Genomic DNA, 27,374 nt, shown 5'->3' with positions numbered 1-27,374 from the left:
TGTTCTTTCTGTTGTTTCGGGGGGTTTTGTTTTGTTTTGAGACAGGGCCTTACTCCTGTCGCCAAGGCTGGAGTGCAGTGGCACAATCACAGCTCACTGCAGCTTCAACCTCCTAGGCGCAAGTGATCCTTCCAGCTCAACCTCCCAAGTAGCTGGGACCTCACACGTGCACCACCATATATGGCTAATTTTTGTATTTTTTGTAAATATGGGGTTTCACCATGTTGCCCAGGCTGGCCTCAAACTCCTGGGCTCATGAAATCTGCCCACTTCGCCCTCCCAAAGTGCTGGGATTACAGGCGTGAGCCATCACTCAGCCGAGTATTATCTATCCTTATACAAACATTATCTATACTGTTCATATGACCTTTATTTCCTGCCTTGCAGATTTAGTGTCTTTTTATGAATACATGCCTTCCCAAATATATGGACAGTTCCTCAAGGACAGAGTCTTTGTCTTATAATTCTTGTACCTCCACCAGGTCTGCTTAAAATCGTATGTTTTACACTGTTGTTCATTGATAGCTTGCTACTACTTTATCACAGTTCAAGATGCAATAAATGCTGCTATGATATGCCAACAGCCCCTCAGGAAGAAACCAAACATCAGTAGATCATACGTCCAAATAACAGGGCAGACATTACTTCCATATTTATTATCCAACGCAGGTAATTCACACATACCAAACACCAAGTAGATGAGAGGTGAGAAAAAGCCCCACAAAAACCAGTATTAATCTTGTGCCAGGGAATTATAAGAAAGTTGTTCAGGCCTCAGTAATTTAAATAATAATAGCATTCAGCCAGGCATGGTGGCTCACGCCTGTAATCCCAACACTGGGAGACCAAGGCAGGAGGATTGCTTCAGCCCAGGAGTTCAAGACCAGCCTGGCAAACATGTTGAAACCCCGTCTCTACTAAAAATACAAAAATCAGTCAGGTGTGGTGGCGCATGCTTGTAATCCCAGCTACCTGGTAGGTTGAGGCAGGAGGATCACTTGAACCTGGGAGGCAGAGGTTACAGTGAGCCAAGAATGCACCACTGCACTCCAGCTTGGGCAATAGAGCGAGACTCCATCTCAAAAATAAAAGAAGGGGAGGGGAAGGGAGTGAACTGGAGGGGAGGGGAAAGAGGAGAGAGGAGAGGGGAGAAGGAAAGGAGAGGGAGAGGAGAGGGAGAGGAGAGGGAAAGGAGAGGGAGAGAAGAAGGAAAGGAGAGGGAAGGAAAAGAAACAAAAGAAAGGAAGGAAAGAAAAGAAAGGAAAGAAAGGAAAGGAAAGGAGGAAGGAAGGAAAGGAAGGGAAAGGAAAGGAAAGGGAAGGGAAGAAAGAGAGAGAGAATATAGCATTCATTGAAATACTCCCAAACACAAGGTAGTCTACCAGATATACACTACCTTATTTATTCCAACAGAAAATCCTACAAAGTAGCCAGGCAAGGTGGCTTACGCCTGTAATCCCAGCACTTTGGAAAGCTGAGGAGGGCAGATCACTCTGAGCTCAGGAGTTCAAGAGCAGCCTGGGCAACATCTCTACAAAAAAAAAAATACAATAACTAGCCAGGCATTGGTGGCTCATGCCTGTAGTCCCAGCTACTTGGGAGGCTGAGGTGGGAGAATCACTTGAGCCCAGGAGGTGGAAGCTGCAGTGAGCCAAGATCGCACTACTGCACTCCAACCTAAGTGACAGAAACCCTGTCCCAAAAACACAAAAACAAAAAACAAAAAAGAAAATCCTTCAAGGTAGGTGGAAACTATATCTCATATAGTTTAGAGATACGAAGATGGAGGCCCTAAGAGCTTAAGTCACATTCAAAGTCACACCATTCGTAAAAGAGCTGATATCCAAACTGTGGTTTGTATGACCTCAAAGTCCAGGTCCAGTAAATCTGGGCAGTTTCACCACGAAGGGCTCCACCTAGGCCCTGACTTGGTTCTCTAATCTTACAGGTTAGCTAAAACCTAAGGAGAAAACATTGCCTGAATAAGCATTCAAGTCAGTCTGGAAGGGTTCGATGACAACGCCTCCTGCCCAATCTTGTCTCCAAGAGCTTTCCCAGAGCAAGAGAGCTGCTGGAAATAGATGTCTCTCTGTAGCTCTGTGACTCCCTGAAACCTTCTTGGGCCTGATGTTTAACCCTATGTATGACATTATAGTCTGGCCTGGGGCTTGCCTAGAACATGACCCCGTCACAGATATTCCCAGCTACTGCCACTTCTGCTCAGACCAAATGGCATCCAAGAAAATAGGTAGTTCCTACTAAGAAATACTCAAAAATCAATCCAACAGAGGCCACAGTGGGAAATAAAAATATAATCCTATTTAATACATTAAAAAACCCCAAAACTCTTACTATCACAAGGAAATAAACATTTAAAAGCAGTTTATACCCCCAAGGAAGAAAAAATAAGCAGTACAAATTTGCATTGCATATGCATAGGGGCATTCATTAAAGCACATGTTTCTCTGGCTAATTACGTTATTAAGTAACAACGTTTGCATCTGCATCAGAAATACAGTCAACTAATTATGAGCATGGCTGGGAATTTTCCCTTACTTTCCCATTGTCTGTGATTTTATTCAAATAATCAGCTTCAAAATAGGACTCCTGAGGGAGTGAAGGAGAATGTGTTCTGCTGGTTTCAAGGGCCAAATTTATAATATAACTTATATCTCATATCTTGAAGATAAAAATGTTTATCCACAGGGCTAGCTTTGATATTCTACCAAGGAAATATTCCAGAAGGAAATTTGTTTGATGAAAGGTACAGGCAACTTACGGCATCTAATCAACAACTGACTGTATCACAAATGTCACCCATATTGGCTGCTGTTTATTATACGCATCAGCACAATAACATAGATTGATGACAGAAAGAATCTAGTAATATAAAGGCTCCATCTAAGACTGTTTAGAGATCAATAAATAACAAGCTGAGAAAGAAAAAAGTGACCAACAATGCCAATAAATTGAGGCAGACATTTTGCCAACTGCCAGGGGAATGAATGATAGACCTATTCCACTTATTGATATTGACCCCAAAATAAAATCTCCCCAGAAAAATAAGCAAGTGTTATATGTAAAGCTTTGCAAAAGAGCAGAAGCAAGTGCTAAAAACTGAAGAAAATCACATTCGAGTCAGTTTTCATCTTTACCCAACAATAACAGAAATAAGTCTCTAGCGTGCCTTAGAATCCAGTCAGAAGGCTAACACATCACCTGGAAATTAGTGGAATGTTGTAAGGGCCTAAACAGTCCAGGCAGATTAATACCAGGGTCTGCACAATGCTTACGTTCCAAATCAGATAATTCAGCATGATACCTATAGTTACTTCATTTGTTTCATCTGTGAAAGTGTTCTCTCCCCTACTAAACGGTAAGCTCTTTCTGGGCTGTGCATATACCCTGTATTTTTAAATATCCCCTGCAGTCTCTTGGATTATAAACATTATTTTAAACATTAATCTTTGTGATGGTCTAAGGAACCTGCGACAAAGTTTCATGTATCTTGCAGCATGTCTGCATACAACCATGAATTTGACTGTTGAGGATGGCCCCTCATTCCAGGATCCCTTGGGCACTAAATTACACATATCACTCATGGTGGAGGTTGGAATCTAATGTCTCAATATCTAGCAAGTTGAACTTAGAAAATGTTATACAGCAGAAAGAACAAGGCTGGGCGCAGTAGCTCACTCCTGTAATCCTAGTACTTTGGAAGGCCAAGGCATGAGGATCACTTGAGCCCAGCAGTTTAAGACCAGCCTGGGCAACATGTTAAGACACTGTTTCTACAAAAATAAAAAACAAATTGTTTTAGTTAGCCAGGCATGTAGTCCCAGCTACTCGGGAGACTCAGGCAGGAAGATCCCTTAAGCCCAAGAATTTGAGGCTGCAGTGAGCCATGACTGCACCACCACACTCCACCCTGGGCAACCTCATGTCTGATAAAAAGAAAAACAAAGCCAGAGGCATTACATTACCAGACTTCAAACTATACTACAAAGCTACAGCAACCAAAACAGCATGGTACTAGTACATAGGCCAATAGGCCAATGGAACAGAATAGAGAACCCAGAAATGAAGCCACACACCTGATCAGTCACCTTATCTTCCGCAAAGAAGTAAACAATAACAAGCAATGGGGAAAGGACTCCCTATACATAAATGGTGCTGGGATAGCTGGCTAGCCATATGCAGAAGAATGAAACTGGACCCCTGCCTTTTACCGTACATAAAAATTAATTCAAGATAGATTAAAGACCTGAATATAAGACCACAAACTGTAAGAATGCTGGAAGAAAAACTGCAAAACACCATTCTGGACATCAGCCTTGGGAAATAGTTTCTTATTAAGCCCTCAATAGCAATTGCAACAAAAACAAAAGTGACAAGTGAGACCTAATTAAACTAAGGAGCCTCTGTACAGCAAAAGAAACTATCAACAAAGGAAATTGATAGCCTACAGAATGGGATAAAATATTTACAACCTATGCATCTGACAAAGGTCTAATATCCAGAATCTACAAGGAACTTAAACAATTCAACAAGCAAACAACAAATAACTCCATTAAAAAGTGGGCAAAAGACATGAACAGACATGTCTCAAAAGAAGACACACAAGCAATCAAGAAACATATGAAAAAATGCTCCACATCACTAATCAGAGAAATGCAAATCAAAACCACAATGAGATTCCATCTCACACCAGTCAGAATGGCTATTATTAAAAAGTCAAAAAATAACAGATGCTGGTAAGGCTACAGAGAAAAGGGAATGCTTATATGCTGTCGGTGGGAATGTAAATTAGTTCAGCCACTGTGGAAAGTAATTTGGAGATTTCTCAAAGAGCTTAAAACAGAACTACCATTCAATCCAGCAGTCCCATTACTGGTATATATCCAAAAGAAAATAAATCGTTCAATCAAAAGGACACATGCACTTATATGTTCATTGCTGCACTATTCACAATAGCAGAGACATGGAATCAACCTAGATGCCCATCAGTGGTGGATTGGATAAAGAAGATGTGATACATGTACACCATGGAATACTACACAACCATAAAAAATAAAATCATGTCCTTTGCAGCAACACGGATGCAGCTAGAGGCCACTTCTACTATCCTAAGCATATCAATGCAGGAACAGAAAATTCTAATATCCTAAGCATATTAACACATGAACAGATAATCAAATACCACATGTTCTCACATATAAGTGGGAGCTAAATATTGGGTACTCATGGACATAAAGATGAGAACGACAGACATGGAGGACAAATAGAGGGAGGAGGGAGGAAGGGGGTTGAAACACTAACTGTTGGGTACCATGCTCACTACATAGGTGACAGGATCATTCATATCCCAAATCTCAGCATTATGCAATATACCCTTGTAACAAACTTGCACAAGTGCCCCCAGAATCTAAAATAAAAGTTGAAATTATTAAAAAAAAAAAAATGTGGCCAGGCACGGCGGCTCACCCCTGTAATCCCAGCATTTTGGGAGTCCAAGGCAGGAGGATCACCTGAGGCCAGGAATTCGAGACCAGCTGGCCAACGTGATGAAATCCCATCTGTACTAAAAATACAAAAATTAGCCAGGTGTGAGGCAGGCGCCTGTAATCCCAGCTACTCAGGAGGCTGAGGCAGGAGAATCGCTTGAACCCAAGAGGCAGAGGTTGCAGTGAGTCAAGTTTGTGCCATTGCACTCCAGCCTGGGCGACAAGAGCAAACTGTCTCAAAAAAAAAAAAAAAAAAGAAAAGAAAAGAAAATGTTATTGCAAGCATAAAAGAAAAATGGGAGGGTTATAGTTTGCCATGAAGCACATTCTCAAGAGTAGTTTATTAACTGCTCTAATGAGCTCATTAGTACCCAAAAGTCTACTTGCTCTTAAGGCGATAGAAAGAAAAACAGATTACTTTTTGATGCATTTTGTATTCTAAATTCTTCCATGAACTTTATTTAGCCTTGACTAACAATATATTTTCTTCAGATCATATTCATACAGAAAGCTCACTTGGAGGAAAAAGAAAATTTTCCTTTTCATATAACACTTATCATCAATAAATAGTGTCTAATATGGAAACAACTGGAATCTGAACACTTCAGAAACTGCAGAGGAGGTGATAGGGTGTGTAAAAGCATGAATGTTAAGAGAAAAAAAGGGCTTAGCAAGATCTCTTGTAAGGATCTTCCATTTGCAGAGGTGACAATAATGTTTGTTGATGCTTTGAGCTGCATATGAATATTTCTTTTTATCAAAAGATAACATTAAAACTCTTCATTCTAATGTTCTAGTTGTAAATAGAATGTCTGAATGGAAAATAAATAAATAAGGTAAAGTAAAAACTGAAGAACTTTAGACCTTCTCATTTTATAGTAAGAAGTTTCAGAAAGACCTTATGTTTTTGATGAGGAGACCTGCCACTCCTCACTAGAAAATGGCCCACTTGCTCATGACCGTGACATTGAGCCACACGTTTTCTGCACTAGGCACAGGGCCAAGGGCTTTATTCATTATCCCATTAAATCTTCACAATAGCTCTAAGGGATGAACACCATTTTATTCCCTTCCACAAAAGGAAACCGGAGTTTAGAGAGGTTCAGAAGTGGTTGCACAACTAGTTAGTGGCTCAGATAAAACTTACACGGGTCTTTCTGAGCCAAAAGCTCATGCATCGTCCCCACTATTGGCAGCCTTATAACCAATGTCATCACTCATTCTGCACACTCAAATGACTTCAACCATTTACAAATATGGAGACATATTTTAATGGCATTTACTTGGCAAAAGTGTAACCCAACAGAGCTGTTGCATGCAACGGGTAAGTCAATGCAGTTTTTAAAAATGTGTTAAAAGATCAGTATATCGTGAGGTGCCAGAAAATGTATTTAATTGTTTTTTAATTTTTATTTATTTATTTTGAAAATTTTTGTAGAGACAGGGTCTTCCCCTGTTGCCCAGGCTGGAGTGCAGTGGCATGATCACAGCTCACTGTAACCTTGAACTCCTGGGCTCAAGTGATCCTCCCACCTCAGCCTCCTGAGCAGCTAGGACTACAGGTGCGTGCCATCATGCCCAGAAAAATGTTATATGTTTTTGTAGAGACAAGGTCTCACTATGTTTTCCAGGCTGGTCTTGAACTCCTGGCCTCAAGCAATCTTCCCTTCTTGGTCTCCCAAAGTGCTAGGATTATAGGTGTAAGCCATCATGCCCAGTCCAGAAAATGTATTTCAAATGAGCAAACATCCTATCACCTGGAACACAGATGACAGACACAAGGTAAATGTGCTCTCACTCGCTCCTCCCTCACCCATGGTGGCATCATTAGTCAATCACAGCATTCATCTGTGCTAAGTCTGGATGTGGTCTCAGGATCCTTTCCATACCAGCACTAAAATTCCACAGGCAGCCGTGTAATGAAGCTTATCTGCCACTCTTCATTTGAATGCACTAAATTGTGGTACAATTTATGTCGAAGCTTTTTCAAACTCTTTCCACTTTTGCAGAGATAAATCAGGCTCTACTAAGAAAAATCTCAAAAGATGAAGAGTTGACTCGGCAACAATGAATACCCTTCTGGCCGGGTCCTAGACCACACTGTGCATGAATGTGCATGTTTGTCTTGGCACCCCTCTCCTAGGGCCCTCCAGCTTTTTCATCATCACCTCCCATCTCCAGGGCACACTGACTGGGGCTGCCTTCTAGAAAAGTGCATCGGGCTCTCATCTTGGTGCATAAGCTCATGACATACAGTAAGTCACTTCCTTATCCTGGTCCTTAAACTCCTCTGTGAAATGGGAAATAATACCAATCTATTAAACTTATACACCTTAAAGAGCTGGCCACCTCTAGAGAATCAGGCTTTGCTATTAATGGACTTTGGAAACCATGTCCCACCCCGTTGACCAGCTCAAAGGAGAAACTCTGCCTCTGTAATCAGCCCACCATGCTGGGCCATCCACCCTATCAGGGCCATACACAAAGATAATGGGGGAAGCCAGGAGTCAGCCTCAAGGCCTCTGTTTCTGCTTTATCAAAGCCTAGAGATGTCATGCCAAGAGAGAAGCAAGTATGAAGGCCTAGAAGACAAAGCAAGGAGGTACAGAACTGGGAAAGGACATAAAGCTTGGGGACAAAACAAAAAAGGGGGCAAGGGTTTCTACAAGGCTCAGCAACACGATAAGCTGGGATGGCAGTTCAGGAGCCCATTCCATGATGCCTGCCGTCGTCTGTGGCGCCTTTTGAGGGGACCTCAAGGTGTTTCCACAGGCCTTGAGTATGCCAGGCACTGTGTTAGGTCCTGGTGAGATCCTGCTAAGGAAGGCTATATGGTCTCTGAGCTCCCGGATTTATAGTCCAGTAGGGGAGACTAATGAAAGCCATGAAATCAATCATAAATAACATACTTATTTACTGGGTACTAAGAAAGAGAATAATGACAGAGGTGACAGTTTTTTTGTTTTTTGTTTTGAGACAGAGTCTCGCTCTGTCGCCCAGGCTGGAGCGCAGTGGCGCGATCTCGGCTCACTGCAAGCTCCGCCTCCCAGGTTCACACCATTCTCCTGCCTCAGCCTCCCAAGTAGCTGAGACAGGCACCCGCCACCACATCTGGCTAATTGTTTGTATTTATAGTAAAGATGGGGTTTCACCGTGTTAGCTAGGATAGTCTTGATCTCCTGACCTTGTGATCCACCCACCTCGGCCTCCCAAAGAGCTGGGATTACAGGTAGAAGCCACCGCGCCTGGCCCCAGAGGTGACATTTAAGCTGAAACTTGAAACATGAAAAGGAGCTTGATAAGCAGAAAGCAGAGAGGTTGCACCAAGAGATGAAAGGATAAAATGTGATCCATCCATACAATGGAACATTATTCAGCCTTAAAAAGTAATCACGTTCTGATACATGCTACAACATGCATAAACCTTGAAAACATGATAAGCAAAAGCCAGACATAAAAAGACAAATATTATATGATTCCACATATTTGAAGTGTGTAGAATAGGCAAATTCTTAGTGACAGAAAGCAGATAGAGGTTACCAGAGTCTCGAGGGAGAGGGAATGAGGAGTTAGTGTTTAAAGGGTACAGACTTTCCATTTGGGATGATGAAAAAGTACTGGAAATGGATAGTGGTGATGGTGACACAACATTGTGAATGTACTTAGTGGCGCTAAATTGTCCACTTATATATGGTTAAATGGTAAATTTTATATTATGTATATTTTACCCAATAAAAAAACTTTTTAAAGCAAGGAGGCCAGGTGCAATGCCTCATGCCTGTAATCCCAGCTACGTGAGAGGCTGAAGCAGAAGGATCACGTGAGTCCGGAGTTCGAGGCTGCACTGAGCTATGATCATACCACTGCACTCCAGTCTGGGCAACAGAGCAAGACCTCATCTCTAAAAGATATACATAAAAAAATTTAGAAATAGGCCAGGTGCGGTGGCTCATGCCTATAATCCAACACTTTGGGAGGCTAAGGCACAAGGATCACTTGAGTCCAGGAGTTTGAGACCAGCCTGGGCAACATAGTGAGACTCTGCCTCTGTGAAAAATTAAAAAAAAAAATAGCTTGGCATGGTGGCACACACCTGTAGTCTAAGCTATTCCGGAGGCTGAGGTGGAAAGATCACTTGAGCCCAGCCGTTTAAGACTGCAGTAGGCCGCGGTTGCACCACTGCACTCCAGCCTGGGTGACAGAGCAAGACCCTGTCTAAAAGAAAAACCAAAAAACAAAAAACACCCTTTTCCTCAGCAGCATCCAAGTTCATAATTTTCTAGTGTTTTTAGTGGAATTCCCAATTCCTGTGGCTTTATAACTCTGAGATAAAAATACAATGTCAGTTGGCACATGGCCCAGATTCTAGAGTCCCAAAGAAGACTGAAGGATAAATAAGAAGGGGTGTGTGAGCTCAGAAAGGAGCAGGCACAGCAGTGAGAAACCGAGGCCATGTAGTGACACAGGGGAGGAGGAGGAGGAGGAAGGTGTCAGCGGGCAGAGGGAGCATTTATTAGAGAAGGAAAAAAGAAGCGAAGATCTTTTAAATAACAGTTCTTTGGGAAAATGCAGCAAGCACTCTCCTCTAAATTAATTTTCTACATTCTCAGTCTAATAATCCAGATGATGGCTAATTTTCAAGGCAATCTAAATGGTTTTATATGGGGTTTCCTATGTAAATCCTTAGAGCGTTCTTTGATAGGCACTATGGCACATTTTAATCTAAGTTCTGCATTTTAGTTGATCCATTGAAAGATCATCTTAGAACTAAAATGTTATCTTTAGAAATTCTTAACCCCTGAGGATGATAATTAATGATCAAAATGCGTGTAGAGCCTACATAGCAAGTCAGAATATCAAAATGACTAACTTAGCCATGCACATCACTGGGGTTTCTTAATTATGCAATAAATTCAATGAAAATTGTGAGGGTTTCTCTTTTTTCCAAAATGAAAACAGGTTTCTTTGTCTGATATGTGAAAAATTCCATCATGCTCACTTTGGCAGCATGTATACTAAAATTGGAACGATACAGATACTAGCATGATCCCTGTGCAAGTATGACATGCAAATGCATTAAGCATTCCATTAAAAAAATTTCTTTCAATACAGAAAGTATATAAAATATAAAAATTGGCTGGGTGCGGTGGCTCATGCCTGTAATCCCAGAACTTTGGGAGGCCAAGGTGGGCGGATCACCTGAGGTCAGGAGTTTGAGACCAGCCTGGCCAACATGGTGAAACCCCATCTCTACTAAAAATACAAAAAATTAGCTGGGCATGGTGGCAGACACCTGTAATCCCAGCTACGTGGGAGCCTGATGCAGGGAGAATGGCTTGAACCCAGGAGGCAGAGGTTGCAGTGAGCTAGATTGTGCCACTGCACTCCAGCCTGGGCAACACAGTGAGACTCCATCTCAAAAAAAAAATGTGTATATATATATAAAAATGTATATATATGTGTGTATATACATATATATATATATGAAGTCCAGGATCCCAAACCCTCCCATTGGAAACTATCACCATTAACATTTTGATGTATGGCATTCTAAACATTTTTCTAAGCTTATCTGTATATAGGAACTTTTTCAAAATTAAGATGGTTATTCATAGAATTTGTAACTCTGAAACATACTATTAATACTTATCTATGTCAATAAATATTCTTTTTTTTTTTTTGAGACGGAGTCTTGCTGTGTCACCCAGGTTGGAGTGCAGTGGCACAATCTCAGCTCACAGCAACCTCCACCTCCCGAGTTCAAGCAATTCTCCTGCCTCAGACTCCTGAGTAGCTGGGATTACAGGTGCACGCCACCACACCCAGGTAATTTTTTGTATTTTTAGTAGAGATGGGGTTTCACCATGCTGGCTAGGCTGGTCTCGAACTCCTGACCTCGTGATCAGCCTGCCTTGGCCTCCCAAAGTGCTGAGATTACAGGTGTGAGCCACTGTGCCTGGCCTGCAATAAATATTCTTTTTAAAATATTGTTTTTCTAACATAATTTTATTGGATACATAATATTCCATTTTAAGGGATTGATTTACTTAACCAATCTCTTATTGTTAGACATTTGAGATTGTTTCTAATATTTCACTACAATAAATGGTTATAAACAAATATAACCACAGCAAATTAGAAGGCTTTACACTTCTTTGCATGCACAAATAAATTGGAAAATCTGGATGAAGTAAATGATTTTCTAGAAATACATAATTTACCAAAATTGATCTTAAGAGGGAAAGAAAAAGAATGGACATGATTAGATAGACCAGCAAGTATAGGAAGAATTTAAAAGTAGTCCAAATAGTCCAAGGGCTACCTCTCCAATAGTGCCACATCCAGATGGTTTTATAGGTGAAATCTCCCAAATCTTTAAAAATTCTATTTGTAGTATTCCAGAAATAGAGAAAGAAGGAAATTTTTACATTCTTTTTTTTTAAATTCAGAATAACATTAATACCGAACTGAACAAAGATGGCCCAGGAAAAGAAAATAGAGCAATTTCACTTATGAATATCAATGCAAGATTTCTAAGTAAAATTTAGCAAATATAATCCAAATGAAAGGAATAAAACACCAAAAACCTAGATTAATTCATTCCAGCAATTAGTACTGATCATTATCAGGAAATCTAACAATATAACCCACACATTATTTTTTTTTTTTTTCTTTATGAGATAGGATCTCGCTCTGTCACCCAGGCTGGAGGGCAGGGTGTGATCATGGCTCACTGCAGCCTCAACCTCACAGGCTCAAGTGGTCCTCCCACCTCAGCCTCACAAGTAGCGGGGACTATAGGCATGCACCACCACTCCCAGGCTGGTCTTGAACTGCTGGGCTCAAGCTATCTCCCTGCCTGGGCCTCCCAGAGTGCTGGAATTACAGACATGAGCCACTGCATCTGGCCACATCATTATTTAAAAGTAGAAAAAATATATATAATCACCTGCCTAAAAGACATGATAAAAATAACTTATTTCCAATTAAAAAAAAAAGAAATTCCTAAAAAGTGGGAATAGATTGATGCTTCCTTTAGATTATGGACATATAGCCAAAAACTAGAAAAATGGTAATTAAAAAATTTTTTTTTCATTTTTCAGATGGAAACAGGCACATAAAATGATAATATTTGTAGACAGAGAAACAGAAAACCAGGTCAAGTGTGGTGGCTCATGCCTGGAATCCCAGCACTGTGGGAGGCAGGGACAGGCAGATCACTTGAGCCCAGGAGTTCAAGACCAGCCTGGGCAACATGGCGAAACCCCATCTCTATAAAAAATACAAAAATTGTCCAGGCATGGTAGTTCGTGCCTGTAGTCCAGTTACTCAGGAAGCTGAGGTGGGAGGATGGCTTGAGCCCAGGAGCACCAGTGCACTCGAGTCTGGGTGGCAGAGCAAGACTCTGTCTAAAAAAAAAAAAAAAAAAAGAAAAGAAAAGAAAAAAAAAAGGAAAAAGAAACAGAAAGCCAAAATTTTAAAAAAACTAACCAAAAGCCAGTGTCACCATAAAAGCAGAAGCAGCAAAACAAAGTGGCTGAAAACAATTCTGAAACTAGAATTCCTGGGTTCAAGTTCAGCTCTGTCTCTAGTTGTGTGACCTTAAACAAATTACAGTCATGCATCACTTAACAATCTGCATACATTTTGAGAAATGCATCATTAGGCAATTCCTTCATTGTGTGAAGTCACAGAGTGTACTTACACAAACCTAGATAGTAGAGCCTGCTACTCACTTAGGCTGTATGGTATACCTATTGCTCCTAGGCTACAAATTCACACAGCATGTTACTATACTGATTACTGTAGGCAACTATAACACAATGAGAAGTACTTATATATCTAAATATAGAAATGACACAGTAAAAATTCAGAATAAAAGATTAAAAAATGATACACCTGTAATAGGGCACTTACCATGAGTGGAGCTTGCAGGACTGGAAGTTGGTCTGGGTGAGTCAGTGAGTGAATAGTGAGTGAATGTGAAGGCCTAGGACATTACTGTACACTTTTATGTATAGTAATGTACATACAGTAACATACATACAGTAATGTACTTGCTGGCAGAGCAGTAAGTTTGTTTACACCAGCAATGCCACAAACACGTGAGTGTGATGCACTACAACATTATGATGGCTACGATGTCACTAGGCAATACAAATTTTTCAGTCTCATTATGATCTTATGGGACCACTACAATGTGGTCCATCATCATATATAAAGTGCTTAAAATAATACTTGGCACACAGTGCCATATGAGTAGACATGATTAGATATGCCAAATATCAGCCAGGCGCAGTGGCTCACACCTGTAATCCCAGCACTTTGAGAGGCCAACACGGGCAGATAAGTTAAGGTCAGGAGTTCAAGACTAGCCTGGCCAACACGGTGAAACCCCATCTTTACTAAAAACACAAAAATTAGCCAGGTGTAGTGGTGGGTGCCTGTAATCCCAGCTACTCGAGTGGATGAGGCATGAGAATCGCTTGAACCCAGAAGGCAGAGGTTGCAGTGAGCCAAGGTTGTGCCACTACACTCCAGACTGGGTGACAAAGCGAGATTCTGTCTCAAAAAAATATATTTATATAAAATATATAATATAATACATATAATATATATATTATATATAATATATATTACATATATATTACATATATAACATATATATTACATATATATTACATATATTGTATACATTATATATTATATATAATATATGTTATTCCCACATGACGTTTTTATATATATATTATATATGTGTATATATATATGTGTGTGTGTATATATATGTGTATATATACACATATATGTGTGTGTGTATATATATGTATATATATATGTTCATTCCCACATGACTTCTGGGAATATATATATATATACACCTAACATCAAAAAACTAACATCAGGAATGAAGAAACACCCAAACCATTTCCCTAATATCAGGAATAAAAAAATAATATTCAAAGGCAACACTACCATTTAAGTCTTTGTTCTAAAAATACAAAGTGATCAATCAAGAGAAAAACATAACTATTATAAAGAAAAAAATTTATGAATGGAATTATCATGATTTGCAGATGGTATGATACTATTCCTGAAAAATCAAGAAAATCACCTGAAAATCTATGAGAAACAAATAGGAATTTTAAAGATTTACTTAACTCATTTATTCCCTGAAACTGAAATTTAGAGAAAAATATGAAAACAGTTTCAAGGTGGTATGAACTGGGAACCTGAATTTTTTGAAAACTCACCTTGGCAATGTAATTTTGGGGACTCCCATGTGCCCAGGGCTGTGCAGCTTGAAACTGTATCTTCTGGAACACTGAAGAATCCTTCTCTGCAAGCATAACGAACCTGGCTGCCCAGCCTAGATGTATAATTTCCTATGATATAGCCATCTGGAACCTCAGGAGGGGTACCACAGTCTATTTCTGAAAATAAATTAATGTCAAATTCATTACCTCGTGAATGTAAATCTTCAAAATTCACAATCTCTCTCCACCTCTACCCTATTCCTCACACACACACACCCCCGAGCCATATTTTAAGTACACTGGTTCATTCCCACATGACTTCTGGGAACATTTCCAACAATTGTCTTTATTCAATCTTTTGGCCTTCCATAGGTAAAGCATCTATACATGCACAAAGCTGAAATAACTTAGCAATCAACCCTCACTAATTTACACCAACTAAAGAGAAGCCTTGTCCAGTGAAATAAAAAATCTCAATTGCAAAATACCTTAAGATATATGTACCTTGATGATTTTCAGGGTCACTTTTGAGATGCAGGGACCTTACCAAATCATTGGCATTTACTATCTAACATAGTAGTTAATATCGGAATATCTATTAACTGCTAATAAAAATCCTTTAAGTTTATGAATTTTAGCTTTTTTTTTTTTTTTTTTTTTTTTTTTTTGAGACAGAGATCTCACTCTGTTGTCCAGGCTGGAGTGCAATGGCATGATCTCGGCTCATTGCAACCTCTGTCTCCTGGGTTCAAGAAATTCTCACGCCTCAGCCTCCTGAGTAGCTGGGATTACAGGTGCCCACCACCACACCTGGCTATTTTTTTTTTATTTTTAGTAGAGATAGGGTTTCACCGTGTTGGCCAGGCTGGTCTCGAACTCCTGACCTCAAGTGATCCACCAGCCTCGGCCTCCCAAAGTGCTGAGATTACAGAGCTACTGCTCCTGGCCTAATTTTAGCTTTTTTAACATGGCCCCCTCTAACTTGATTGTTGTTATTTGCTTTATTTCATAGGTTGTACAAAATGTGCAAAGGATCAGATCGCCTCCACCTGCCTCCCCAACACAGGCTTGGAGCAGAAGAAAGTCACCATCAACAGAATTTCACCTTGAGATGCCGCATTTTTTGGCAGAAACCCACCTGTGCATGATGTGGCATCGGTGGTCGGGTGGAAAGGCTCAGGTCCATTCCTTGGCAAGTATCCATCCATACAGTAGCATTCAAAGCTCCCATGAGTGTTCACGCATCGCCCTCCATGCCTGCACAGGCCAGAAACTTCACACTCATCTATGTCTTGGGACCCAATCCAAATACAGAAAAGGAGAGAAAAACAGAAAAAAGAAAAAAAAAAAAAGGAGAGGATATTGTGACAGCCATTTTTTCACATTTTCAAGCTACTCTTGTAAAAAGATGCATTTGTTTGCAATTGTATCATACATTTTATTTTATGCCTTATGGGTTCTTCTCATGTATCGTTCATATCATAGGCACTGAAAACATAGCAAGTGCTCAATAAATGTTTGTCAGTGTGTTCTGGGATTTTACAAAAGCTGATAACCATCACCAGCTCCCTGACACCCAACAAAATGAACTCAAAAACATAAATATCTCCAATCACTAAAAAATATCCTGACCGGGCATGGTGGCTCACACCTGTAATCCCAGCACTTTGGGAGGCCGAGGCATGTGGATCACTTGAGGTCAGGAGTTCGAGACCAGCCTGGCCAACATAGTGAAACCCCATCTCTAGTAAAAATACAAACATTAGCCAGCCATGGTGGTACATGCCTGTAGTCCCAGCTATTCAGCAGGCTGAGGCAGGAGAATCACTTGAACCTAGGAGGCGGAGCTTGCAGTGAGCCGAAATCACGCCACTGCACTCAGCCTGGGTGACAGAGCAAGACCCCGTCTCAAAGAAAAAACAAAAAAAATCCAATCACTAAAAAAATCCAATCACTATAAATACATCTGATCACTAAAAGAATCCAGTCATTATAAATATATCCAGTCACTAAAATATATCCAGTCACTATAAATATATCCAATCACTATAAATATATCCAATCACTATAAATATACCCAAACACTATAACAAAAGAATGGTCCCAACCTCATACTAAAACATCTAAAGTAGGGCTTCAGATAGAAAACAATTTACAGGCCTGGCACGGTGGCTCATGTCTGTAATCCTGGCACTTTGGGAGGACTGCTTGAGTCCAGGAGTTTGAGACCAGCCTGGGAATGAAGTGAGAACCTGTCTTAAAATTAACTTAAAATATAAACAAAATTTTTAATGTTTTAAATAAGGAAAACAATCTCCAGGAGAGTGAAAATGCCAGCCCATGAGTATAGGATGGTGTGGCAGGTAATAAGGTGGTAACTTAATTAGGAAAGGTCTTACTAATTTTATGAAAATGAGACAGCCTTAAAACAGCCTTCTAGAAGGACAGGACATGCCCTTTTGCAGATTTTTTGCACCTGACTGAAGACTATCAGAGGCAGCAGGTACAGGGTAAAAACTGCCCAATAAGCCAGAGGCTGGAGAAGAAATCTCTCTGCCAGTTAGTAGTTTTTTCCCTCAGAACTGACTTTACAACTTTAAGAATTCCATCAGCTGGGCGTGCCTGGGCATGCCTATGGTCCCAGTTGCTCAAGAGGCTGAGGCAGGAGGATTGCTTTGAGTCCGGGAGTTCAAGGCCGGCCTGGGCAACACAGCAAGACCCTCATCTCTAAAAATAATAATAATACTATTTTCATCAGAGCCACATAGTTCAATTCCACTTGGAGAAAACAAAAAAGCACCCTAACTGAAATTCCTAGGACATTGGCATAAAAACATCAGGGATTAAGCAGAAGACAGGAAGCAGCATGATTGAAGAAAGTCTGTTTTTTTAAAAAAAAAAAATTCAAAAAGCTAGTAATACCATAATTTCCTTTTTTTTTTTTTTTTTTTGAGACAGCATCTCACTCTGTTGCCCAGGCTGGAGTGCAATGGTGTGATCTTGGCTTATTGCAACTGCTGCCTCCTGACTTCAACTGATTCTCCTGCCTCAGCCTCCTGAGTAGCTGGGACTACAGGTGTGTACCACCACGCCGGCTAATTTTTGTGTGTCTTTTTGTAGAGACAGGGTTTCACCATGTTGGCCAGGCTGGTCTCGAACTCCTGACCTCAAGTTGTCCACCCAGTTGGCTCCCAAAGTGCTGGGATTACAGGCATGAGCCAATGCACCTGGCTATAATTTCTTTTTCTTAAATGACATTTTAGCCCCCAAAAGATAAAAGAAAATTGTCTCAGAATCCTTTTGAACTTTTATATTCTTTATTCTTTTTCCTTTTGGGTCTTGGATCAATGAACGCCTCTCCACTCACACCAATTATTGTTTGGGAACCAGTAATTCTATTCAATCGCTGAAGGAGCCCATCCAAGTCAAACCACCCTCACACAAGAAGAAGTGCCACAGAGCTTCTTCTCCTGGGTTGTGGCTCATGGTGGTTTCCATGATTCCCAGGAGTCATTCAGGGGGCAGTTCTAAGGGCCAGAACATCTGCCTGTTCTCCATGACTGGCTGGAATCATCTCACACTAGAACCCCAGCAATTCATTCCTCCTCTAACATTGGTGACATTCAGAGGCCTACCTGCAACCAGCTCCTGAGCTTGATGTTGACTCTGCAAAGCACAATAAACACCTGGATGCAGGATTCCTTGGAATCCAGGAGCTAGGATTCACATCCTGTGGTTCCAGGCAAACAGTGACTAACTGCTGATACCCCAACACTTGCTAAGCTCTACCCCAGCTAAAGCCCGCTGATGTTTCTCTGGCAACCGTGATTCTGAAAGAAACAGTATTATCAAGAAAAGCAATTCATCAGCTTTTACAAAGTGATAACTGGAGAACTCACAAGGAAAGGTCATGGGAATGGCTGCCAGTGGACATGGTCTTCATGGTGGGGGCATGGAAATGCTCCAAAATGAGACAGTGGTGATGCTAGCACAACTTTGTGAATATACTAAAAACCACTGGGTTGTATACATCAAAAGGGTGAATTTGATGGTATGTAAACTATAGCTCAATTTTTTACAAAAGAGAAGGTCATTCAATCATTGCAAGAATGGAATAAATAAAAGTAGAGCCTAGATCTGGATTTTGTTCCAGGCAGATTAGGTCTAGTTCGGCTGACACCTATTTGGCCCTTACATAAAATATTTTTTTCTCTTTCCTCTTCCCCTCTTCTTCCCTCCTCCTGTTCCCACCAATCTTCTCACTCTTCCTCCTCCTCATTCTTCTTCCTAACTTAAAAAAAAAAATTAAGACAAAGTCTCGCTCTGTCACCCAGGCTGGAGTGCAATGGCACAACCTTGGCTCACTGTAGCCTCAAAGTCCTGGGCTCCAGCGATCCTCCCACCTCAGCCTTCCAAGTAGCTAGGACAACAGGCACACGCCACCACATCCAGCTAATTTTCTTATTTTTTGTAAAGATGAAGTCTCATTATGTAGCCCAAGCTGGTCTTGAACTCCTGGTCTGAAGTGATCCTCCAGCCTTGGCCTCCCAAAGTCCTGGGGATACAGGCGTGAGTCACCATGCCCAGCCTTCTTCATAACTTTCAAAAGCTGAATTCATCTCTTGGAACTATAAACATACTGATAAATATACAGTTGTAAGTTTTCCCTGGCAAACTCCCACAGCCTAGAAAACACAATTTCAAGGATCATATTCTCCAGAAGATTCCCCTGATTCCTTCCTCACAGCCAAGATAAGTGACCCCTAGATTCCAGTAAATGCTGTTTGCTTACCTATGACTAACACTTTATACTGAAATTAGCTGTCTGCTCGTCACCTTTCCACTAGCACAGTCTTGTCATATAAGAAGTGCATGAAAGGCCAGGCGTGGTGGCTCACGTCTGTAATCCCAGCACTTTGGGAGGCCGAGGCAGGTGAATCAGCCGAGGTCAGGACTTCGAGACAAGCCTGGCCAACATGGTGAAACCCTGTCTCTACTAAAATACAAAAATTAGCTGGGCATGGTGGCGGGTGCCTGTAATCCTAGCTACTCAGGAGGCTGAGACAGGAGAAGCACAGGGGAATCGCTTGAACCCAGGAGGCAGAGGTTGCAGTGAGCCGTGATTGTGCCACTGCACTCCAGCCTGGGTCACAGTGGCTCACGCCTGTAATCCCAGCACTTTGGGAGGCCAAGGCAGGCAGATCACAATGTCAAGAGATCAAGACCATCCTGGCCAACATGGTGAAACCCCGTCTCTCCTAAAAGTACAAAAATTAGCCAGGCATGGCAGTGCGCACCTGTAGTCCCAGCTACTCAGGAGGCTGAAGCAGGAGAATCGCTTGAACCCGGGAGGCAGAGCCTGCAGTGAGCCGAGATCATGCCACTGCACTCCAGCCTGGGCAACAGAGCGAGACTCCATCTCAAAAAGAAAAGAAAAGAAAAAGTACATGAGAAATGTGTATTGAATAAACAAAACACTAGATCATCATCTTATATGCTTTTTTTTAGTTAGTGTCTTTTCTTCTTAATATACAAAATTTAATACTGTAACATTATACTTCTGCAACCATGCAGCCAGTAATTTGCTACCTAGAACAACAGGATATTATAAAATGTTTTCTCTGAAGGAATGTGTTCATTCGTGCCAAGAATAAATCAAATGTATCCTTTGAGAGATTCTGCCTTGGTACAGGTCGAGAGGGAGGATGAATCCGAGCATAAGAACCTACGGTTCCTGGTAGCTAAGAAGATAAAATATGTTCTCCTTTCATTTTATTTTTCCTGAAAACCTTTAAATATCACGAAGCTTTCCAGCAGAGTCATTAAGTCTATGCAAAAGCATCTTAGAACCAGGAGGCTTTTTCTGCCTTTCCTCTTCATTATTGTTCAAAGGTTTTCCTAGAAAGCCAGAGAGCAACATTAAATAGCGTATGCTGTTTATAGAGTTCAGATAACAGAGGAGCCGCTAAAAATTAGGAGGGTTTGTCCCCACCCTGTATTCGACCAGCCTATGCTCAGAGACCCAACCTACAAAGCTCCCGTGCTCCCAAAACTCGCACTCCTCACTCAGCGCACACATGTGGGAGGCAAGCCCACATCTCTTAACAGGGACAACTCTGACCTCCTGTGAGCCAACAGCCGGGTGCCAGCCCCCAGATTAGTGTGCTCTGAGCTGAGGAGTGCCACTCACCCCAAGGACCCCCGACCTGTGGTTACAGGAACCTGCAGGAGGCACACCATCTCCAGAGAGTCCCTCCTCACTATTCATTATGAAAACGATCAGGCCAGGTGCAGTGGCTCGTGACTAATCCCAGCACTTTGGGAGGCCGAGGCGGGCAGATCACTTGAGGCCAGGAGTTTGAGACTAGCCTGGCCAATGGGGCAAAACCGCATCTCTACCAAAAATACAAAAATTAGCTGAGCATGGTGGTGCGTGCCTGTAATCCCAGCTACTCAGGAAGCTGAGGCAGGAGAATCGCTTGAACCCAGGAGGCGGAGGTTACAGAGAGTCGAGATTGTGCCACTGCACTCCAGCCTGGGCAACAGAGTGAGATCCCCCCCTTAAAAAAAAAAAAAAGTTCAAACAAAACATTACAATGAAAAAAAAAGAATATTACAATGAACTCCCATAGACCCACATCCCCCCAAGATTCAATCGTTGTTTACATTTTGCCATTTAAAGTAGCTTACAGACTAAAGAAACACTATTATAGATACATCATCATAACACCCCTAGATACCTCAGCATGCATCTTCCAAAATAAGAATATTATCCTATATACCACAATACCATTATCCCATCTAACAAAACTAACATTAATTCCCTAATATTAACAAATACACAGCCCAGATACTATCCTGCCATCGCCAATTGTCAACACCGCAGCCCCCTTCTTGAGTACCTGTACAAAAGGTGCCATCGTTGGGAATGAATGTCTTGTTGTTGTTTGTGGCTCGATATCCTTCCAGGCAAATGCAATAGAAGCCCCCGGGGGTGTTGTGGCAAGATGTGTGGTTCCCACAGACAACAGTGGCTCCAAACTGGCACTCATTTTTATCTGTTGACACACAGACAAGGCACCGGAAGAGCTATCAATCCACACCGACTTCAACAGCCCAGACTGTCCTCCCATGCTATGGACTCGGGAACCAATGTTCTGTGACCAGACCTTAGTGATCTATTTCTCCAGCCTCTTCTCCTTTCACGATGCTCCCCAGACTACAGGACCTGGGCCCCTCGTAGTTATGTGCCAGGAGTGTATGAAACCCCAAGAGAAACACAACACCTCAATCTGGCAATCCGTCTGATTTGAAGATTGGGAGAAGAGGGTTCTCTTTGAACTTTTCCAAGCTTAAAAAGATCTTTTCAGAGGCCCACGGAAACAAACCAGCAGAATTCCCCTTTTCCAGTTCAGCCATTCTCATGGTTTTTCATGAAAGCCAGGGTAGGGTGATTTTACAGCCAGTGATTAACTGGAAAATTTCTTCCTTCTGAACTACCAAGAAACACAATGGAATTAGTGTTGCAGCCTCATCCGGAGCAGGGCTAATGCAGGAGCAGGAACAGCTCATGCTAATGGTCAATGACCTGTGGTGAATAATGTTAGTCCCTCAGTGCAGAGGCCTGGAACATGGATGCTCGATGAGTCTCCAGAAGCTTGCCCGGAGTGTTTTTCATTGAATAATATGAAATTGAAAGATGCAAAATGAACATAAATCTCCCTCTCATCTCTGCCCTCTAGCTCAGGGGTCAGCAAACTTTTTCTCACAGTATCTGTTGCAACAACTCACCTGTGCTCATGGGCACGAAAGCAGCTGTAGACAACCGGTAAACTACCAAGCAATGCTACGTTCCAGTAAAACTCCACCTACAGAAACAGGCCGCAGGCCAAACTTGGCCCATGGGCCATAGTTTGCTGACTCTGCCTAACCCTCTAATTTAAGAGGAAACTCCTGTGACCAAATTGTTTATGCGTCCTTTTAGAGCTGATCTACCCAGTTAGCTTTTTTTGGGAGAAAAATCATCAACTTATGAATTTGTAACTTGTTTGTTACTTCGTGTTTTATTTCACCAGTGGGCCCCTCATATCCGTTTAATGGCCTGTCACAATTGCACTCAATTCTTACTCACTCAAAAGTACCCTCCAGAAGATCTGGGTGGTTTTTTTAATTATTATTTTTATTTTACAGTCATATGTCACTTAATGATGGGGACACATACTGAGGATTGTGTCATTAGGCAAGTTCATGATTGTGGGAACATCATAGGGTGTATTTACACAAACCTAAATGGCATAGCCAACTACACACTTAGGTTATATGGTAGAGTGTAGTGCTCCTAGGCTAGAAACCTGTATAGCATGTTACTGTACTGAATACTGTAGGCAACTGTAACACAGTGGGAAGTATTTGTGTATCTAAATATATCTAAACATAGAAATGGTACAGTAAAAATACAGTATAAAATATAAAAAACTGATACATCTCTAGAGAGCACTTACCATGAAATGGAACTTGCAGGACTGGAAGCTGCTCTAGGTAAGTCAGTGAGTGAGTGAATAGGAAGGCCTAGAACGTTATGATACACGACTGTAGACTTTTATTTTTATATAGAGACAGGGTCTCCCTCTGTCACCCAGGCTAAAGTGCACTGGCACGATCATAGCTCACTGCAGCCTTGAACTCCTGGGCTCAAGCAATCCTCTTGCCTCAGCCTCCTGGGGCTAGGAGCAGCTAGCACTACAGGCACAAGCCATCGTGCCCAGTTAATTTCTAGTTTCTAATTGTAGAGATCAGCTCTCACTATGTTGCCCAGGCTGGTCTCAAACTCCTGGTCTTAAGGGATCCTCCCACCTTGGCCTCCCAAAGAGCTCCCAAAGGGATTACAGGTGTGAGCCACCACATCCAGCCTTACTGTAAACTTTCTAAACACTGTACACATAGGCTACACTAAATTTATAAAAGTATCTTTCTTGGCCAGGCACGTTGGTTCACACCTGTAATCCCAGAACTTTGGGAGGCTGAGGCAGGAGGATCGCCTGAGGTCAGGAGTTCGAGACCAGCCTGGCCAACATTGTGAAACCCCATCTCTACTAAAAACACAAAAATTAGCTGGGCATAATGGCAGGCACCTGTAATTCCAACTACTCAGGAGGCTGAGGCAGGAGAATTGCTTGAACCCGGGAGGTGGAGGTTGCAGCAAGCAGAGATCATGCCATTGCACTCCAGCTGGGCAACAAGAGTGAAATTCCATCTCAAAAAAAAAAAAAAAGTATCTTTCTTGGCCGGGCACAGTGGCTCACGTCTGTAATCCCAGCACTTTGGGAGGCCAAGGCAGGCAGATCACCTGAGGTCAGGAGTTCAAGACCATCCTGGCCAACATGGTGAAACCCCATCTCTACTAAAAATACAAAAATTAGGCCGGGTGTGGTGGCTCACACCTGTAATCCCAGCACTTTGGGAGGCTGAGGTGGGCGGATCACCTGAGGTCAGGAGTTCAAGACCAGCCTCAACATGGAGAAACCCCGTCTCTACTAAAAATACAAAATTAGCCGGGCACAGTGGTGTGTGCCTGTAATCTCAGCTACTCAGGAGGCTGAGGCAGGAGAATTGCTTGAACCTGGAAGGTGGAGGTTGCAGTGAGCCAAGATCATGCCATTGCACTCCAGCCTGGGCAACAAGAGCGAAACTCCATCTCAAAAAAAAAACAAATACAAAAATTAGCCAGTTGTGGTGGCGCACGCCTGTAATCCCAGCTACTTGGGAGGCTGAGGCAGGAGAATCATTTGAACCCAGGAGGCGGAGGTTGCAGTGAGCCAAGATCGCGCCATTGCACTCCAGCCAGGGTGACAGAGTGAGACTCTGTCTCAAAAAAAAAAAAAGGGGGATCTTTCTTCAATAATAAATTAACTTTAGCTTACTGTAGCTTTTTTACTTAAACTTTTCAATTTTTTAACTTATTGACTCTTTTGTAATAATGCTTAACTTAAAATACAAACACATTCTACAGCTGTACAAAGAATTTTTTTTTGTTTCTTTATATGAAATTCTATATGGTTTTTTTTGTTTTTTGTTTTTTTTCTGGAGACAGGGTCTTGCTCTGTCACCCTGACTGGAGTGCAGTGGTGTGATCATAGCTCACTGCAACCTCAACCTCCTAAGCTCAAGTGATTCTCCCACCCCAACCTCCCTGAGTAGCTAGGACCACAGGTGACTGCTACTGTGCCCGGATAATTTTTTTTTTTTTGTACAGATGGAGGGGTCTCAATATGTTGCTCAGACTCATCTCGAATTCCTGGCCTCAAGGATTCCTTGTGCCTCCACCTCCCAAAGTGCTGGGATTAGATTACAGGCATAAGCCACCACATCCAGCCTTTTATTAGCTTTTTTCTTCTATTATTTTTTTTTAATTTTTTTTTTTTTTTTTTTTTTTGGTAAACAGGGTCTTGCATCATAACCAAGGCTGGAGTGCAGTGGTGGGAACATAGCTCCCTGCAGCCTCAACCTCCTCGGCTCAAGGGATCCTCCTGCCTCGACTTCCTGAATAGCTAGGACCACAGGTACATGCCACCACACCTGGCTAATTTTTTAATTGGAAAAAAAAATGTTTTTACTTTTTAAACTTTCTTATTAAAAATTCAGACACAGGCCAGGCACAGTGATTTGCATCTGTAATCTCAGCACTTTGGGAGGCCAAGGCAAGAGGATCACTTGAGCCCAGGAGTTCAAGAAGAGCCTGGGCAACATAATGAGACCTTGTCTCTGCAAAAAATAAACAAAATTAGCCTGACGTGGTGGTGTGCCTCTGTAGTCTCAGCTACTTGGGAGGCCGAGGTGGAAGGATCACTTGAGCCCAGGAGGCCGAGGCTGTAGTGGGCCGAGATCACACCACTGCACTCCAACACAGGTGACAAAGTGAGACCCTGGCTAAAAAAAAAAAAAATTCTAAGACAGAAACACACACACACACAATAGCTTAGGCAATAGCTTAGGCCTACACAGGGTCAGGATCATGTTATCACTGTCTTCCGCTTCCACATCTTGTCCCACTGGAAGGTTGTCAAGGGCAAGAGCATACATGGAGCTGTCATCTCCTATGATAACAATGCTTTCTTCTGCAATACGTCCTGAAAGACCTGCCTGAGGCTGTTTAGTAGTTAACTTTTTTTTAATAAGTAGAAGGAGTACACTCTAAAATAATGATAAAACATATAGCAAATACATAATCCAGTAATATAATCATTTATTGTCATTTTCAAGTATTACGTACTATACTTTTTTTTTTTTTTGAGACAGAGTTTTGCTCTTGTCACCCAGGCTGGAGTGCAATGGCGCGATCTCGGCTCACTGCAACCTCTGCCTCCTGGGTTCAAGCAATTCTCCTGTCTCAGCCTCCCGAGTAGCTCAGATTACAGGCGCCTGCCACCGTGCCTGGCTAATTTTTGTATTTTTAGTAGAGATGGGGTTTCACCATGTTGGACAGGCTGGTCTTGGACTCCTGGCCTCAGGTGATCCTCCTGCCTTGGCTTCCAAAAGTGCTGGGATTACAGGCATGACCCACCATGCCTGGCCTATGTACTATACATTATTGTATGTGCTATACTTTTATACAACTGGCAGCACAGTAGGTTTGCTTATACCAGCATCACTACAAACACATAATGCATTGTGTTATAACATTATGACAGCTACGACATCTCTAGGTGATAGGAATTTTTCAGCTCCATTATATAATCTTATGGGCCCACTGTTGTATATTCGGTCTATCATTAACCAAAACATCGTTATATGGCACATGACTGTATTACCTTTGTAAAATGTAATTGGCTTTGGAACATGATTCACCATATTAAAACTATCAGTGGGGCCAGGTGCAGTAGCTCACACCTGTAATCCCAGCACTTTGGGAGGCCAAGGCAGGCAGATCACTTGAGCCCAGTAGTTCAAGACCAGCCTGGGCCACATGGCAAAACCCCACCTCCACACACACAAAAAAAAAAAAAAAAAGAGAGAGAGAAATTAGCTGCACATGGTGGTGTGTGCCTGTAGTCCCAGATACTCAGGAGCTGAGGCAGGAAGATCACTTGAGCCTGGGAGGTCGAGGCTGCAGTGAGCCATGATCACACCACTACACTCCAGCCTGGACAACAGAGTGAGACCCTGTCTGAAAGAAAAACAAACAAACAAAAAAAAACTATCTTTGGGGAGATCTGCATAAGAGCTTAGAGAGACAGAGCAGACTCTCAAGCCATAGTTAGGCCAAGTGTCCGTCCTAGGTTACAGAACACTATCCAGTGGTTTTAGAAACAAGTCCAGCTGTCCATAAAATGGAATATTCCTGTCCTTTGCTGTTGTTTTTGAGACAGGCCTCCTCTGTGGACCTCACTGGAAGGGACATTTCAGTTTGTAGAGGAGTCTAGAATTCTCAAGACCCTAGGCTTAATACCATGTTATAGCACCTCTGGCACATGGATAACCTTGCCTGCAATCTATGTAAGGCAAAGTCTCAGCAGGCCAAGCATCGGGATGCACAGTACCTAGTGCCTGGGAGTAGTACCACATAAATTAATAAAGTCCCTTCTGCCCATTAAGAGGAGTTTCTTTGTTCAAAAAT

The 27,374-nt window shown here is 42.0% G+C and overlaps 1 protein-coding gene and 1 non-coding gene across 15 annotated transcripts in view; one reads left to right on the top strand and one right to left on the bottom strand.

Annotated features, from left to right (window-relative positions):
- The window catches only part of SUSD1 (sushi domain containing 1), a 135,178-nt gene that overhangs the window by 88,670 nt on the left and 19,134 nt on the right, over positions 1–27,374 (bottom strand). For 12 of the 14 annotated variants that reach the window (XM_016961432.4, XM_016961435.4, XM_063788417.1 and 9 more), the window contains exons 3-5: positions 21,664–21,819; positions 15,900–16,052; positions 14,759–14,938 (exon numbers count right to left, since the gene is read on the bottom strand). In XM_016961432.4, the coding sequence (XP_016816921.1) occupies positions 14,759–14,938; positions 15,900–16,052; positions 21,664–21,819 (489 nt within the window). Of the gene's footprint in view, positions 1–14,758; positions 14,939–15,899; positions 16,053–18,396; positions 18,522–21,663; positions 21,820–27,374 lie in introns of those variants that run through there. The other 2 variants (XM_063788420.1, XM_063788421.1) reach the window with 1 other exon arrangement.
- On the top strand, positions 10,496–10,599 carry LOC112204440 (U6 spliceosomal RNA). The gene has a single exon (XR_002938087.1). It is a non-coding gene; the product is annotated as a U6 spliceosomal RNA (small nuclear RNA).

The sequence above is a fragment of the Pan troglodytes genome, chromosome 11, assembly GCF_028858775.2.
Source record: "Pan troglodytes isolate AG18354 chromosome 11, NHGRI_mPanTro3-v2.0_pri, whole genome shotgun sequence".
Classification (NCBI taxonomy): Eukaryota; Metazoa; Chordata; class Mammalia; order Primates; family Hominidae; genus Pan; species Pan troglodytes.
This window is presented reverse-complemented; position numbering and strand designations above follow the sequence as displayed.